At 44.7% G+C, this 11,694-nt stretch overlaps 2 protein-coding genes across 9 annotated transcripts in view; one reads left to right on the top strand and one right to left on the bottom strand.

The window, feature by feature from the left end:
• Window positions 1-321: 321 nt before the first annotated feature.
• LOC110535033 (N-alpha-acetyltransferase 35, NatC auxiliary subunit) lies at window positions 322-10,323 on the bottom strand. 4 transcript variants are annotated; one of them, XM_036935585.1, is made up of 23 exons: window positions 10,170-10,323; window positions 6,841-6,969; window positions 6,298-6,331; window positions 6,028-6,145; window positions 5,810-5,884; window positions 5,556-5,723; window positions 5,134-5,200; window positions 4,974-5,017; window positions 4,683-4,733; window positions 4,109-4,192; window positions 3,714-3,828; window positions 3,399-3,577; window positions 3,214-3,273; window positions 3,017-3,123; window positions 2,684-2,750; window positions 2,313-2,411; window positions 1,934-2,112; window positions 1,689-1,834; window positions 1,512-1,579; window positions 1,240-1,380; window positions 923-1,045; window positions 760-837; window positions 323-641 (listed from the first exon to the last, which is right to left on the bottom strand). In XM_036935585.1, the coding sequence occupies exons 2-23, from the start codon at window positions 6,959-6,961 to the stop codon at window positions 582-584; spliced, it is 2,184 nt and encodes a 727-aa protein (XP_036791480.1). In that variant the 5' UTR covers window positions 6,962-6,969; window positions 10,170-10,323; the 3' UTR covers window positions 323-581. The 4 variants fall into 4 exon arrangements, with proteins under 4 accessions (XP_036791482.1, XP_036791484.1, XP_036791480.1 ...); XM_036935586.1 differs by having other exon boundaries at window positions 6,028-6,142; XM_036935587.1 differs by lacking the exon at window positions 10,170-10,323 and having other exon boundaries at window positions 322-641; window positions 6,834-6,969.
• Window positions 9,627-11,694, top strand: part of LOC110535779 (cytosolic carboxypeptidase 1) — a 38,602-nt gene continuing 36,534 nt past the window's right edge. Inside the window, exon 1 of one of the 5 annotated variants that reach the window (XM_036935581.1) lies at window positions 9,627-9,703. The gene's annotated coding sequence lies outside the window, so the exon portion shown is untranslated. Of the gene's footprint in view, window positions 9,704-10,419; window positions 10,652-11,694 lie in introns of those variants that run through there. The other 4 variants (XM_036935584.1, XM_036935580.1, XM_036935583.1 and 1 more) reach the window with 4 other exon arrangements.

The following is an 11,694-nucleotide window of genomic DNA, read 5'->3' as shown; positions in this document are numbered from 1 at the left end:
GGCCAAGTCAAAGTCCAGACCTGAATCCAATCGAGAATCTGTGGAAAGAACTGAAAACTGCTGTTCACAAATGCTCTCCATCCAACCTCACTGAGCTCGAGCTGTTTTGCAAGGAGGAATGGGAAAAAATGTCAGTCTCTCGATGTGCAAAACTGATAGAGACATACCCCAAGCGACTTACAGCTGTAATCGCAGCAAAAGGTGGCGCTACAAAGTATTAACTTAAGGGGGCTGAATAATTTTGCACGCCCAATTTTTCAGTTTTTGATTTGTTAAAAAAGTTTGAAATATCCAATAAATGTCGTTCCACTTCATGATTGTGTCCCACTTGTTGTTGATTCTTCACAAAAAAATACAGTTTTATATCTTTATGTTTGAAGCCTGAAATGTGGCAAAAGGTCGCAAAGTTCAAGGGGGCCGAATACTTTATAACAATGTTGCTGTCTCTGTCCTACCAGAGTGACAGAGTAACACAGACGAGAATATTGTTGAGTTGGTCTCCGTTTTGGGCTCACACGCCACACTTGGGTCAGGGAGGAGGGTACTGGGTTTGAGTTGTCATAGTAATGCAGGGCTTGGATTCAGATGATCCTGACCACAGGGAAGTACTTGTGAGCAGAGAAATCAAACTCTGGTAGTACCTAGAGATGGGGAATACCATTTTCCTTATCACCAAACAACAATAATGCCCCAGAAATGTTTAAAATTCCCCAAATACTTTGTTTACGTTTTGCTCAGTGCATTATGATGTGTTGTTACCTTTGTCTCCTTGTGCCCCCCGGCAAGTAGCTTCATGACCACAATGTTGGGTTTGGCAACTTTTAAGATCCGATTCACCTGCAACAATCAGCAAATTAAAAGAGGCAATTCAGACCCACAAACAGGAGGCACAATCTATTGTACTACTGCTGGGTTTACTGACCTCTGGGTCGGGGGTGGGGACGTTCTCCAGGATGAGTTTGGCTTGCTGGAAGTGTTTGCTGGCCGCCATGTAGAGGTCAGCTGACTTGGGAGGAGGACTGTACTTCTTCAGATCGGACATCTCCTACAGCCGACACACACGGAGAGAAATAGGTCACGTTACAAATTATATATTTTTTTATATCTCCACTATAACATGTAATTCCTGATATTCGTTGCAGCGTGTCTTTAATTATGTTGACCTGGAATGCACCGCAGACACATGAAAATGCAAGCGCACAATCCTAGCTAGCGATGGTTGGTGACACACTACGTTACCTTGAACTGGATGTAATGGACTGGCGGTGGCGTGACCACGCTGTTGAAGGGGGCAAAGCGGTGCTCGTAGCGCACCTGCTCGCTGTCCAACTCAAACTGCGGCTTCCGCACCTTCCTGTCCATATCCAGGGCGATCATAGTCTGCACCAGAGACAGGAATTCAGTGTGTGTGTGTGTTTATGCTGTCTGGATAGAAAACGGGACTACAACTGAGCCAGGGCAGAGGACGCATAACATGTGTAGGACAAGTTTGTGTGTGTGCGCACACTTACCTTGTACATGCCAGCACACATGTTTTGGTAGGCTTGGCTCATGGTGATTTCTCTGCTGAGGGGGCGAGCTGCAGGCGCAAACACATTCTTATTGAGGTTAAGTTATGGATGGGGGCGGGCGGTGTACTCCCAGATGTATTCAGTGCAATGCAAATAAATGTACGACTTGATCCTGACCCCCTTGGCCTTTCTTCTTCTTCTTGGTTTTCTTGCTGCTGCGTCCTTTCTGCTGCTCCTCCAGGAGGCGCTCCTCAGCCACCTGAGAGCTGTCCGCCCGACTCAGAGTGGACATGAGCCACGCGTACAGGAACTCTGACAGATACCTACACACACACACACACACACACACACACACACCTCTCTCAGTCAAGTGTACACATGGAACACGCCCTTTGGAACACACCTGGGCGCCCACTCCTCACCAGTAGATGTAGTAGTACTCGTGCATGCTGTAGAGTTCCAGCTCGAAGCCGCTGAGCAGGTACTGGATCATGATGCGCAGGTTGTGGTAGAGGATCCAGGTGCCCAGGCAGGCCAGGTGCTGTCTCTGGGGCTCCAGCTTCATCAGCAGGCTGTGCAGCGCCGCGTCCACCTTCTCTGCCTGCAGGGGGCGCCGCCGCATCAGTCCCATAAGTCAACCGCAGGAGAACAGCGACATGCAGTCAAGCGCGCGCTCACTCACACACACACATTTTATGATCACTCACGTCACTAAACAGCAACGCGTACACAAACGCTGGCTCTCGCTCTCTCTCACACACACACACACACACACACACACACACACACACACACACACACCTCATCCTGCAGTGTGGCAAACTCCTCCAGGATGTGGCCTAGTTTGTCTCTCTGCCGAGCGCGGTTGTGTCCGTGGATTTGGATGAGACTGCAAAAGGGCTGCAGGGAAACCGAACAAGGTCGTTTCAGTCCATTGTTTGGAGAAAAAAAAAGAAGTGTAAGCCTATAATAGCTTCAGAATATGTTTAAAACTATCACGTTGATCTATGAATTTTGAGTGGTTACATTTTCCCCCAGCTCCACCCCTCAACTTCATAGCTAACCAAGTGGCAGGGGTGCCGTTTGGTCTGGGGGGGAAAAAAACACACAAATGAAGGATTGTGGCATTAATATAGAGAAAAGAGGTCTTGGAACGCAGCCAGGTGACTTACCCTTGAGCAGTGTGTGACAAAGGAGTCAATGTAGTCCTTGGCCTGGTGGTTATTATGCAGGCAGCACCTGCAGTGGCAACGCATGGATCAGTCAGGTCTAGAGATAGAGCTTGAACACAAACTCATAGGCCCTGTTCGAATACCTCAGACATACATATCCTTCCTTCCTTTGAGGTGTTTTGATAGGTGAAAGCAACATTGCGACCATTTTAAACACCACTCCAACCAATTCAGATCTCTTATGACTTCAAGGAAGGTAGGAAGGACGCATTTCTAAAGCATTTGAAGGTTGGGGTTCATAGAAAGAAACGCTCCCAATCCTCAATGACTTACTTGGAGGAGAGCACCGGCGGGCTGACAAAGTACCTCAGAGCGTCTTTGATCATGTCCTGCATTGGTTGGGTCCCAAACACTTTCTTATTATCTATCAGGAACGTTGTCTAGAGACAGGGAGGGGATTCATCAGAACAGGACCAATCAGAGGAGAGAATTGTCCAGATGCACCAATCACGAGGGAGAATGTTGCTTACCTGCAGCAGAGACCTGGAGAGGACGCAAGGGGACTGCTCACTGAACTCGCAGAAAAAGTCCTGAAAGCAGAACGTTAAAACATTACTATAAACCTTTAGCACATGTTCTAACAGGCAGACCATTACAGAAGTACTGTCAGAATGTAGTATTCTAATTATTATTGTAGTATTTACAGACGTAGTACCAGAATTCCATGTAGGTTAGTTGTGTTGATGACCTCGCACACAGTCTTGATGCGGTCGATGAGCTTGCTGAAGTAGTTGACCATCTCCTCCCTCTTGAGGATCTTGGCATAGCGGGGGAAGGTGGGGGGCAGAAGTCTCTGGTTCACCAGCGGTTCAAACCCCATCATGATCGGTTGATCTGGAACGCGGGGGGGGGGTGGGTGGGGGGCTCAATTGTGGTCAGAGGTTCTCCAACGAGTGTAACATTGCCTCTTACGGTAGTGACGGACACATTGGGCCTAGGTGCCATAGTGGAGTGTGTGTGCGCGTGTTACCTCCTTTAGTAGTATCGTTCTGGTACTGAATGCCATGCTCGATGCTAGAGTGGAGGGCTGGGAGGAGATCTGCTGCCTGCTGCATGAGTTTCTGGGCTTCGCTCACTGAGCTGGTCTGACAGAGCCAACATGACATCACACGCATCAGTCAACCAATTACACGTCCAATCAAAAATCAAATCGGCTTACCGGTATGCACATGATCCTCTTTCTTAGTGAAGCTGAGCTAAATGTGTGTGTTACCTCTTTCTTAGTGAAGCTAAGCTAAATGTGTGTGTTACCTCTTTCTTAGTGAAGCTAAGCTAAATGTGTGTGTTACCTCTTTCTTAGTGAAGCTAAGCTAAATGTGTGTGTTACCTCTTTCTTGGTGAAGCTAAGCTAAATGTGTGTGTTACCTCTTTCTTAGTGAAGGCGATCAGCGCTGTCAGTAGAAGACGTGTAAACTTGATCCTACTGAAAAGTGCTATCCATTGCTGATGCTGAGAAAGGCATAGGAAAAGGTTAAGTCACACACGCGCGCACACACGCAATCGCAAAAACACACAATATATCTTTGTCGACCCTGGGGACACACAGATTTAGCTCTGTCGTACAATGTTCATTCCTTTTATTTTGAGAAGCGGCTGCACATTCCAGGCTTGTCTCACTGAAAGGCTGCCTCACTCTTAGCTCTGGTGGACTGGGCATGGCAGAAGGCATGGGATATATGCCGAAGCCCAAATCAACCCCTAGACGCTACACTACACCCTATGCACGCTGAAATTATTTGATAGGTGTATAGATAAGGCTATAAGTTTCCCTCTGATAAACTAGGTGGGATTTTGACCATATTGCTTAGACCTATCAAAAGCCTCTTAGATCAACAGTACATAAGGCATGAGGGTTAGGGGTCGATTTAAAGCCATTAGACGGGAGAGACGATAAGGTGGACTGGTGGATATATCCATAGGGAGAGAGTGACAGTCTTACTTCCAACTCCACCCCTGGGTTCCGCTGCTCGCCCTGGCGACTGCGTGTGCTCTACCGGAGAGAAAGAGAGGGAATGAGAGGGAGAGGGAAAGGAGAGAGAGACAGAGAGGAAGAGGAGATAACTTGTGATGGATGAGCTGTGCAGCTCTGTTGGTGGTACTGTACACACTTGTGGTCATTGAAAGTTAAGGATGAGCGATATTATTCAGTAACGCGTTTGGCCATTCTGCCAGAGTGTAGTCGTGTTGTGTTGTCAGTTCACGGGAAGAAAGTAGTGTGAAAGTACTGTACCTTAACTCTCCTCTGTAACTCTTCCTCCACATCCTTTAGCATACCTGTCGGTAGAAGGTTCATTTGGTACACACACACACATTACGACATATATATATTGTATACCACCAATGCCATACATGAACCACAACACTGACTAAGCCCGTCGCATGAACATCACCTGTAACCCGTAAATCTGTCACATTGTTGGCCATCTTGAAGCCATACGTCATGGCCTGGAAATCCTCCTGGAGACAGAACACAGAACAGGATCGTGAATATTACACCTAGAACCAAACAAGGCGTTGTTTCGGGTCAGAAGACGTAGGAGGGAACAGCGGGTTGCAAAACTCCGGGAACTTTCAATAAATTCCCTTCTGATTCCAGGAAACCTCCAACCAGGACTTCTGGAAAACCAGGGAATTTATTGAACGTTCCTGGGAATTTTGCAAGCCTAACTGTGTCCCATAGACAGGATTATAGGAGATAGAGAGACAGTGTGCGTTATCCTAGTCCCAGATCGGTTGGTGCCGTTTTGCCAATTTTTATGGCCATTGGCGTGACTGTGTGTGTGCAAAAGCCCAAAGGGATCAAGTGGCTTACCTCCTCGAACACTGCGGCTTTGTTGACTTTCTCGCGGGCGATGTCACACACCTTGAGGATGCCCAGAGCGAAGGCCTTGAGGGCCGGGTCCTCGATGAGGTCGGGGTTGTGGACGTACAGGCAGGTGAACACTGTCTGGGCTAGGGAGTGACCCTCCAGCCAGGTGATCTACACACACACACACATTTTGATTGGTAATTAATTATGCATCCTTTGCTGATTCAGTTTGGTATTGATAAGGCAATAAAACTGACCAAGCAGCAGAAACAGGTGTCCATGATCCCAATCAGCTCTGGAAGACTGAGGTCCCTCACTCTGATGGAACCATCCTAGAGACAAGACAGGATGAGAGAGAGGATACGAAAGGGAGGGGGTTAGAGTCTTTGTGGACTACAATGCACCTCACTAAAGGTTCAACATAACACCACCGTTTTCATTTCACAGTCCGAAACTCTAGGAATCAGAGCCATACCTTGACTGCCTGTTCAAAGCTGAGGACTTTCCTGTTGACCTGGTTGCCAATCATCCCGGCGTCCATCTTGGGGTCCATCATCTCAATGGCGGACATAGCCTCAAACAGGCCAAACCTGCTGAAAAACGTGCCATTAGAAAGACCTAAAGTGTGTGTGTTGTCTAGTGATAGATACCCAGTATTCATTAATGAGACAGACTGCAAGCAATGAAGTATTTCACTAATGGTTGATTAGAACAGTGTCTGAAACAAACAAACACTCATACTCACAATTTGTCATGGAGCAACTCCCCAAGGCTGAGCTCTGTAAATACAGAGAACAAATGCAAATGTACTCAGTCATCTGAACTATAGGGATGAAAGCCAGAGCAGTATTTGTGTTACAGTAGTACAGTGTAACACCAGTCTGTACTGTCTGAAGAGGTACACAGGAACAAAGGGTGAATCTTAACTTCTACTTAAATTGAATTTTGAATTAGTCATGCATTGATGTCAGTGGGGTCAGCAGGGCATCTTAACCCGTGCCATCCAGCTTGCATTTCAGACTGGTGGCACCAAATTCCCACAGAGCTGAAAACACTGGGTATACATTAGGAATTGCTGTACTGTACAGGCCTTTATTTTACTGGTTGTGTGATTTACACCAATCTTTTGATGAGAAACCCAATTTACCAGGTATTTCAGAACTGTCTAACAAACAAATGAGGGGCAAGTATCAAAAGCCCCCAATAACTGACATCACTAGCACATCCTGAAATACGGTGTTAAAGCATGTAACACACACACACACACACACACACACACACCTTGTACCTTTGCATGCCTCTTTGAAGTCATGTGTAATGTCCACCCAGTTTGCATTGTTCCTCATCTTCTCTGGGACACCCAGTCCCCATCCCACATCATCATCCTCAACTGATGACTTCATCACCATGGTTAAAGCTGAAAGTAAACCCAGTAGATGTACATGACTCACTTCTCTTCTGACTTCAGTGTGGATGTTCAATAGGCCAGATAGTTCCACTCTGGTCTAGGAAATTGGCTGTGTTCTAGTGACAGATACCCAGTGGAACTGTGTTCTACTGACAGATACCCAGTGGAACTGTGTTCTAGTGACAGATACCCAGTGATAGCATTTAACAATTAGATTGTATTATTTCCTGGGCACTGCTCGACAATGCAAACAACGCATTCGTTATCAGAACCGTCCACAGGTCACAGATATACCCTCTGATGTGGTAAAAGCGTTGTCAAACAGGCACAAACACAGGTAGGTAAATAAGTAGCACGGCCGGTTCTAGCTCTTGATCATGTCTCTCAGTTCGATGACATTACACATAAGTCCCTGGATGAAGGAGTCTTCTGTAGGGGGGAGTTTTGTTAAGAGCCGCGACCCTCGGTCTGAACACTAACACTCATTGGTTTTGGAAGCATAAGGACCTTATCTTTCATAAAATGTTAAATTGATACACACCTTTTATAGGGTTAGGGTTCCCACACAGCCATATTTCCATATCACAACACTTGTTTACTGAAAAGACAGAGTGGACTACCTGTGCTATCTAAATCTCGTGTGTAAACGGAAGACCAACGCCACAAACGTGTTGTCACTAAAAAAAATACTGTCGGCTGCAACTGTGTTAAAACAGTGTGTATTTTCCATTTGTGAAATGATTTTGATGGGATATGAAAGTAGAGGGATTTATGTTTCTAGAACACGGCCTCCAGAGCCAATTCAGCCTTAAAACAAAACACGTAAGGTCCTTGGACTAAGGAATAACGTTAGGCTCCTTTAGTCCAAGATTGGGCTAGGTGGGTTCGTGTTAGACGGATATACATACTGTACAATCTCTGTTTAGAAACTGGCCTATATGCCAGAAAGCAAGTTATGTTAAGTTATGACATACTGTAAATAGCGTAACCTTATACCTGTGTCAAAGCAAATCTGAAGGCAACTATTAATGTATGACAGAGCTATTTTGGGGATTGAGGCTGGTCTGAAACTTCAACTAATAGGCCTCATAATTGAAGAGTAGGATGGTGTGTGAGAAATACACTAACACTTGTTAGGGTGTAATATCCACTTTACCAAACAGACAGGTCAAAGAAAGATCAGACTCCTTGAGGGATTAACATGCTGATGTGTAGAGTGTCTAAGCAGCTTGAGTTAATGCCTAAAATGGCCTTAATTGTGGGCGCTAGTGCAACGGAAACATTCTGAGACAGGGATCCAAGTGTCTGTCACTAGGGTCCAAGGCGAGGGGACTCAGCAGGCAATCCTTTTTCAAGTCTATGCTGACTGTCAGGTTAACCAACAGATCCGACCCGCTTGCTTACAGCTGCACTAGGGTTGGACAGGCTTCCTGTGTAGAGTACGACACCATGGAGCTTGCGTGAGATATGGCTTGGACAACGAATTGTCCCATTATCCCAACTGTTACACAGATGATTGAAAGACTGCTAGTTTTTCTGGAAAACTGTCCTTTTTGTCTCATGCTAGGTAGCAGAAGCCACACAGACATTTTGAAATGGCAGTGTCAGCCAATTAGCTCCTTTGTTGATCAACGCAACTTGCCATTCCATAACGGTAGTGATGTTCCGTTTGATATCGGAGCTCCGAGGCACACGTCGAAATCATTAAGCAGTCTGCTGACGTTATTCTGATAAAGTGAAACATACGTCATCATTTATGTACAAAGCTTTGTTTGATCACATGCTTTTTCAAAACGTGTTGCAAAATGCGAGATCCCACTGATTTGGCTGTGGTTCCAGTGCTTTCTTCGATTCCAAGCTACTTTCAAGTGTAGACCTCTACTGGACACTGTACTTACAAATATAGTATAGGATTTTGTACAGAAAGTTTCAACTGACCAGTAGGTAGAGTAGGGAACAATGGACCATTCAGGGACGTGAGGTTATGAGGTCGAATCCCTTTGAAGGCACACTATTTTGACAATTGTTTTATGTGAAACCAACTGTGAACTCAGATTTGTTTTTACTCCAACTGGGAAAATTTGTTTTCAACAGTCATCCAACTCGGAATTCCAAGTTGGGAACTCTGGCCTCTTTCTAGAGCTCCGACTTTACGACCAGAAGATCACTGACAACATGATACGACCTCGTTTTTTTCCTGAGTTTCCAGTTGTCTTGAAAGCACCATCAATGGAGAGGGATGATATGCTTACTAGCCTCATTCCATGAATATGCATAGCAATCGAGACAACTCTGGAATGTCACGTGTCATACTTATATCCATATATGTGTAACAACATAAGCATTAGAAACTTTGATCAAATAAACCTCACGTAGCAAATAAGCCATACATTTTTGTTGTTGACCAAATTCGACATTCTTATTGACCGCCATACAAAAACTCATTGCTTGGTGGGTGAAAAAAACACTACCTGCTGGAAGGAGACAGATTTCCCCCAAGTTGGGCCTCTCTCTTCCTCTCCAAGTTGATATAAAAACTAGCAGTCAATCAATCTTCTCGGTGTAACAGTAGGGATAATGGGACAATTCAGAGTGCAACACATTTCTCATTCCTAGATTGAGGTACATTTTCCGAGCCATATCTCCTGCCTGCTCAGTGGTCATTATCTACGCACAGGAAGCCTGTCTGGCCATAGTAGCGCAGCTGTAAGCAAGCGGGTCGGATCTGCTGGCTAACTATCAGGTCTATGAAGGTTTCATTCAATAAGATAACTAGCTAATTTGTAATGAAACACCGAGTTTGCTGTCTTTTCACGAGCTAGTCATTGTTAGAAGCTAATAGCTATGATAAATATATATAAACCCCGCCTATTTCTACAAATAATATTCTTAATGTGATGTTAAACCTTAACCAAACTGCTATCCTTGTGCCTAACCTTAAATTAAACCCAAAAAGCACATATTTTTGTTTCATTTCATTTTTACGATGAAGCCAATTTGACTTTATGACTGTGGTAACTAGTGGAATCCATAAACCAGACAAGCGGGCTAATAATGTCGGTGACGCTAACTAGCTAGCTTGGACTCTGTATCAACAAAAATGTTTCATCATGCATATCACACAATTAAAATATAATATATATTACGTAATTGCATGAAACATATTGCCAATTTTAACAATATTTGGCGTGATCTTTGATCACACATACCTTGCTAACTGCTAGCGTTACTAGCTAGTTGTCCGAGGCTCAGGAAGAAGAAGCACAAATATGACGTTAAGCGTTACATTGCACGTTGGGACATGTAGTCACAAAACATAGCTATGCAAATCCTTGGAGGGTCTTTCTGGGTCAGTAGGTGCTGGTTTCAGGTCAGTTTTATTTTTTTTACATTTCTTGGTTCTAGGTCAGTGTGGGGGGGTTTTGCCCTATATGTTATTGCTACATTATGTCTGATCTTTGATCCGCGTTTACAGTATGCGTTCATTCTGAGATGCTCGGTCGCATATTTTCGCGTCACATCTCAAAACTAAATTTGCATTCTCGCGTTATTCATGGACCCTGGCAGTTCTTCTTGACAGTTCTCCAAACCAGTAGGGGGTTTGTACATCGGGTCATCGTTTCAGGCAACACACTTACATCTAGGGATTGCCTCGTCCTAATGGGACAACACTAACTTTCCATATACCTAGGTTCGTAAAATGTTTATGTTTGAATATTTTTTAGCATATTAGTGCACGTCTCTGACATTATTTCCAAATGGCTAGCTAAGTTAGCAGGAACGCTAGCTAGCTACGCTAACGTTAGCTAGGAAACCGAATGGACATTGAGCAGGTGCAGTGGGGGCTGTGATGTCCTTATTACCCGCCAGCCAGTTATTTCGTAAACCAGTCGGTCACTGCTAGTTAGCTAGCTAGCCGTTGTGCTAACTCTAGTGATGTTGTTGTCAATGAAGATCTGAATAAGTGCATTTTGCAACAACACATTTGGCAGATCGCCAGTCTGGCCAGATGACGTTTAACGTTAGCTACATTGATTAGGCCCGTCTACAGCAGTTGGGGCATTTAGCTATTCACACGTTGATGTGAACGTTAGCTAGCTGAAGATAGCTAGCTGAACGTTAGCTAGCTGAAGATGCTTGCTGCAAAGGCAAATAACTGACAACAGGGCAGACTAGCCCAGGTCGACTGAGTGAAGAACAGGATTCTCTCGGTTTTTCATTTCAGTCCCCATGGCTAACAACAACTGTCTGTTACATGTAGGTTCACTAGTTACATCTTTGTTGAATTTTTCAAATGTGAATTATGGCCTCCAATTTTATATCCAGGAATGATGCTTACAGTATAGGCTACACACTGTTTTAAATCATCAATGACATAATGAATGGTAATAACTCATTAATGACCCAGGTCAAATGTCTGCATACATTTGTCTTCTCTCTTTACTAGTTTTTTTTCTCCTATTGGCTTGCAATGCTTTTGGTCTGATTTCCTTAGCTAAGTAGCTTAATGACATAGTTAGTCGCAGCTCTTTCGTTTCCTGACACTGGAGCCCGTTAATTCTACTGGACACCCTTTTGTTTTGGTTAAACAAGTTGAGCTTGATGGACAGCATGACCGGCCCTATTTTGTTACATTGGATTTATCGATACGGGTTGTTCATTTAGTACCATCTCTCTGCATGTTGCTGATCTCATCTTGCCACAGGATATAATAGAAATGATAGACTGGGATTT

This window comes from Oncorhynchus mykiss, chromosome 11 (genome assembly GCF_013265735.2).
Source record: "Oncorhynchus mykiss isolate Arlee chromosome 11, USDA_OmykA_1.1, whole genome shotgun sequence".
Lineage (NCBI taxonomy): Eukaryota > Metazoa > Chordata > Actinopteri > Salmoniformes > Salmonidae > Oncorhynchus > Oncorhynchus mykiss.
This window is presented reverse-complemented; position numbering and strand designations above follow the sequence as displayed.

Bases quoted from the DNA above. Each gene is read 5' to 3' on its own strand.
- LOC110535033 (XM_036935585.1), bottom strand. From the start codon at position 6,961: ATGGTGATGAAGTCATCAGTTGAGGATGATGATGTGGGATGGGGACTG. The intron at 6,146-6,297 runs GTGAGTATGAGT...CACGTTTTTCAG, and splicing joins GAGTTGCTCCATGACAAATT to CAGGTTTGGCCTGTTTGAGG. The intron at 2,113-2,312 runs GTGTGTGTGTGT...CGCCCCCTGCAG, and splicing joins TTGCCACACTGCAGGATGAG to GCAGAGAAGGTGGACGCGGC.